The following is a 4,278-nucleotide window of genomic DNA, read 5'->3' as shown; positions in this document are numbered from 1 at the left end:
TGCTTGCAGCCTATTGTATGCGTTCAGTCTGCGTGCAGCAGGCATCCGACTTTCGTTGATGCATCCTGGGAAGAAGATGGGGAGGGGGGGGGGGGGGGAGGATGGGGGCTTATCTTGTAGACCTGTAGAAGATACGCCCTTCTTGATGTTGTCGGCTGATATCGGGCAAACGTAACTAAGACTTTTTCTCTTCCTTTCTCCATAGAACTGCGCACTCCCGGTGATATAATGATGGCAGTGGATGTGTCTCGATAAGGATAAGTGTTTGAAGATAATCTGTGCATGGACGCTCTCACGTGCTCCGAAAGCCGACTGTTATTTTCCTTGATAGCACGGAGACGTAGGTAATTCGACTTACACAGACTTTACAGAGCCAGAAGGAGAAGTATAAAGAAGGCGAAGCAGTCCACAAAAGAAGTCTATATAGAATTTCTCTGCAACTGACTTTCTGATTTGCGTTTCCAACTCATTTGCATAGACTCTACAAACGTATTGTTGGTAGTAAATGTTGGTAGTACATAGGAGTACAATTGTCACTTAACCTTTTATTGCACGAATATTTTTATGTTCTCGTCGAAAAAAATTAGATAAGCACATTATTTTGGCCAGACATGTCCAAACGGACCTCAACATTTAATGAAGCATGTGGTTGCGATTTTATGAGTGAAAATTGTTTATCATCTATTAAAACACACCATGCAATTTCGACTATGACTATGCACAGAATGGCATTCGAATTGCCGGGAACTTGCATAAACGATCGGGACCGTTGGAGAAAACTTGAAACCTTGTTGCAACAATTGAGTATTTTTCTCGCAGCTCCAGCTAGTACAAGTTTCTTTAATATTTGATCACGTCGTCCTTGACTGAATGAGCGATAGTTTCAATATCTGTGCTAGATTTCATAGCGTGCTTCCTTTTATGTCAATTTTTCTTTCGCGTAATGGTTTATTGCTTGACATATGAAAAAAGAACGCGTTCTTCTTTCTTCTTCCGAGAGTTGTTCGCGGCTGAATTTGCCGTTAGCTCTCCGAATCGACAGGTCCCATGCTGTACTTGTTGTAAACACTGCCGACATTTTAATTTTCTAACATATTCATCACAACAATAAGTGCTGAGAAACAGTGAAGCCATGTAAACGCGTTTTATGTTGCCTCGCGAAGAAACAAATAACTACTCTTCTGCGCAAATCAGCCCACTGCCACATGCTGTATTGCATAAGACATGAGCCACCCGAAAATCACTGTCGTCCAAGTTATCACAGTATTCTCGGTGGGGGCGAAATGCGAAAACACCCGTGTACTTAGATTTAGGTGCATGTTAAAAACCCCAGTTGGTCCAAATTTCCGGAGTCCCCCACTACGGCGTGCCTCATAATCAGATCGTGGTTTTGGCACGTAAAACCCCATAATTTAATTTTTTTTTATCACAGTATGCTTATAAAGAGCAACCGGAAGACTCTGGTAAGATATCCTGAGTGCTGCTTTCAGGCGTAATAAGTGTGAAGACACTTGTTTGTTTACTAACAGTTCGTGCGTTGTGTGACAAGCTGCAGCCATAGATATTTCAATAAACAGAAACTTAGAAGTTATTTGCAAGGTATTTCATTACTATGCGTGACAATCATCCCGGGCAACTGCGTTACGTTTTCTTTATTTTTATTGTATTAGGTTCAAAAATGTTGTTCCTTGTGTATTCACTCTGGTGTCAAATGCGGTAGCGGTTAAAGTCACTTAGGCGCCGACTATGGAATGATAAACGAACACGTGACAATCTAGTATAGCCGCAAAGGTAAGAAACACTACTGGTTAATTTACATTGAAGCTTGTGGGGTGAGAATAAAACACGTAAAACGAAATCCATTCATGAAAACGCTAAGATGTAACAAATATTACTTTTCCTTGAATAAACGAACCACTGCACTAACATTTCGAGTGCGAGAATGAAAAAAAAAAAACTGTGGTCATTTTTAGTGATAGCATTGACATCATTTGCAAGCCTACCATGACGTACTTTGCAACGTGACACATGTAGGTTCACACAATGGACACTTACTGCACTTCGATCCATGCAAAGACATCATGGGGCTACAGACTGACTGTGTGTTTCTTTTACTATAATGGACACATTTGCTGCGTTTGCAAAAATACATTATTCTTAATCACTCTGGAATGCATCGTAAATAACTCAGTAATATGAATGCTAGCACGCCGCCAAACATTGCCTTACGAAGAACATAGAAAAGAAAACAAAGGAAATACAATCTGCTCAGTTATAACACGTTGAGTATCGCAGGTTAAAAGCCGTGGGGCCAGCAGCATAGTTGTCTCTTGTCGATAGGGCCGACATACGCACGCGGCTTCGTCAGTGGCAGAGTACATTGCTTTTCTCTATCGCTCTTTCCCCTGCGTAGGCAACGCACAAGCTGCACCGACGACGCCCTATCACCAGATGTCACACACGACTCAGCTGCGCTCGGCGCGCGAGGAATGGCCTCCGCGAGCGACCTATCTCCCCCGCCCCCACGTGCAGCGACAATCTGTCCTTTCCTCTCACGCTGCACAGAGGTGCTGCACCCTTCGCTTCAGCTACATTTCTGGCCTCCTTTCCGGCCCCACTTCGCCGCTACAGCATACTACCACGTGCCCGCTTCTCCTCTCCACATCCGAAGATCACACAGCGTCAGAGCATATAGCGAGCGCCAGCGGTCGCGGAAAAAACTCCGCGGGCTTGTTTTAACCCACGAGCAAGGCTGAAACGCGCCGCGCTTTTGGCGGCATCGCGTTATCTTCCGGTGTCTGGCGGTGGAGTCTTCTGCTGCGTCAACAAAACGCACTTCGTCGTCTGCAACAAATATCCCGCCGCCGAGTGTCACACGACGTTTACGGTGGTTGTTGTCGTCTGCTGCTTCAACCACGCGTCCACGCAGTGGTGTCGTCTGCTGCGTCGTCCGAACGCACCTTGTCGTCTGCAAGCTATAATCTGCCGTCGAGTGCCGTATACCAGAACGGCTAGAAGTGTTGTCTTCAGCTGCATCAGCCTGGTGTCCGGGTGGTGGTGCAGCCTGCTGCGTCATCCGAACGCACCTTGTCGTCTGCATGCAATAATCCGTCACTGAGTGTCAGATAAGAACGTATGCGGTAGTGTCATCCGCTGCATCAACGCGGTGTCCGTGCGGTGGTGTCGTCGGCTGCGTCAACCGACTGCACGTCGTCGTCTGCAAGCAACGAGCCGCCCAGAATGTGAACGAAGAACGGTTGCTGTAGCAACTGCTGATCACTGTTCCCCTTGTGTAAGCACTCCATCGCAGCTGCATACTGCGCTTGCCGCGCGCATCGAATTTACGACGATATTTCTTCGTGTCGTCGACGTCGGCAGAAGAAAAGAAGAGAACGGTGGGGCTAGCATACAACAGCCGGCAAACACAACGAGTTTCCCGCAGCGTTTGATGTATTGAGCGCTTCTGTGGCGAGCCCGTGGCTTCGCGCTCACTCGTGATTGTGACGCTCTTTCTAACCCGTAGCTCTTGAACCGTCATTTTCTCTGTTTTATCCGAGGTCGCAGCGGCTGGTTAAGTAGGACAAAAATGACCTCGATAGTTGGTGTCCTGACTGGTGGGTTAGAACACAAAGCGAACTAATCGTTTTGCAGCGACAAACCAGGAAGTATACTCGTCAAGCCAAATGCAGCTATGATGGCAACCCTGCTGGAAGACTGTGACAACGAAGGAATGAAATAGCGGTGCATTTCTGGTTGCCTAACTGCGTGAGGAAGCTTAGCGTCCGGCTCGTCTTATCTATTTCTTTTTTGTTTATTTGTTCACCGTGTCATCGGACTCGCTGAACCGTTTCAAGGGGAACATCAGTGGTTATGTTCATGGGCGACGGACGGCGCAAGATTTTGCAAGAAGGTGAGTCTAACATTCCAATATTCGATCTACAACTGTAATATGCATGTACTCCATCGTGTAGTTCCAGTCTAACTCAAATCTATGCTCACTCAGCGCCTTTCCCTAAGCTTCGCGGGCAGAATTAGGCCGAGCTTTCGTAAGATTGCTCGAATTGCTTCACATATTTTTACTTGTGCACGCATCATGTCATATTAAGCAACACCGAGGTTTTCTGTGCTACAATACGTTACAAGGAATGCCTAGAATATACTGACATACTGAATGCCTATACTGACTTAGTGCTCCGTGCTAACCGTCTTTTGGAGCAAACGGCTCGGCAAAATCTCGTTCCATTGTGGGTGATAACTGCAAGAGAATAAAGTAGGAAC

At 46.3% G+C, this 4,278-nt stretch overlaps 1 protein-coding gene across 1 annotated transcript in view; it reads right to left on the bottom strand.

Moving 5' to 3' along the window:
* Positions 1–3,076, bottom strand: part of LOC119445115 (uncharacterized) — an 11,806-nt gene extending 8,730 nt beyond the window's left edge. Inside the window, exon 1 of the mRNA XM_049664887.1 lies at positions 3,004–3,076. Within this exon, the coding sequence (XP_049520844.1) occupies positions 3,004–3,076 (73 nt within the window). The remainder of the gene's footprint in view (positions 1–3,003) is intronic.
* Positions 3,077–4,278: the final 1,202 nt, after the last annotated feature.

Source organism: Dermacentor silvarum, chromosome 3, assembly GCF_013339745.2.
Source record: "Dermacentor silvarum isolate Dsil-2018 chromosome 3, BIME_Dsil_1.4, whole genome shotgun sequence".
Classification (NCBI taxonomy): domain Eukaryota; kingdom Metazoa; phylum Arthropoda; class Arachnida; order Ixodida; family Ixodidae; genus Dermacentor; species Dermacentor silvarum.
This window is presented reverse-complemented; position numbering and strand designations above follow the sequence as displayed.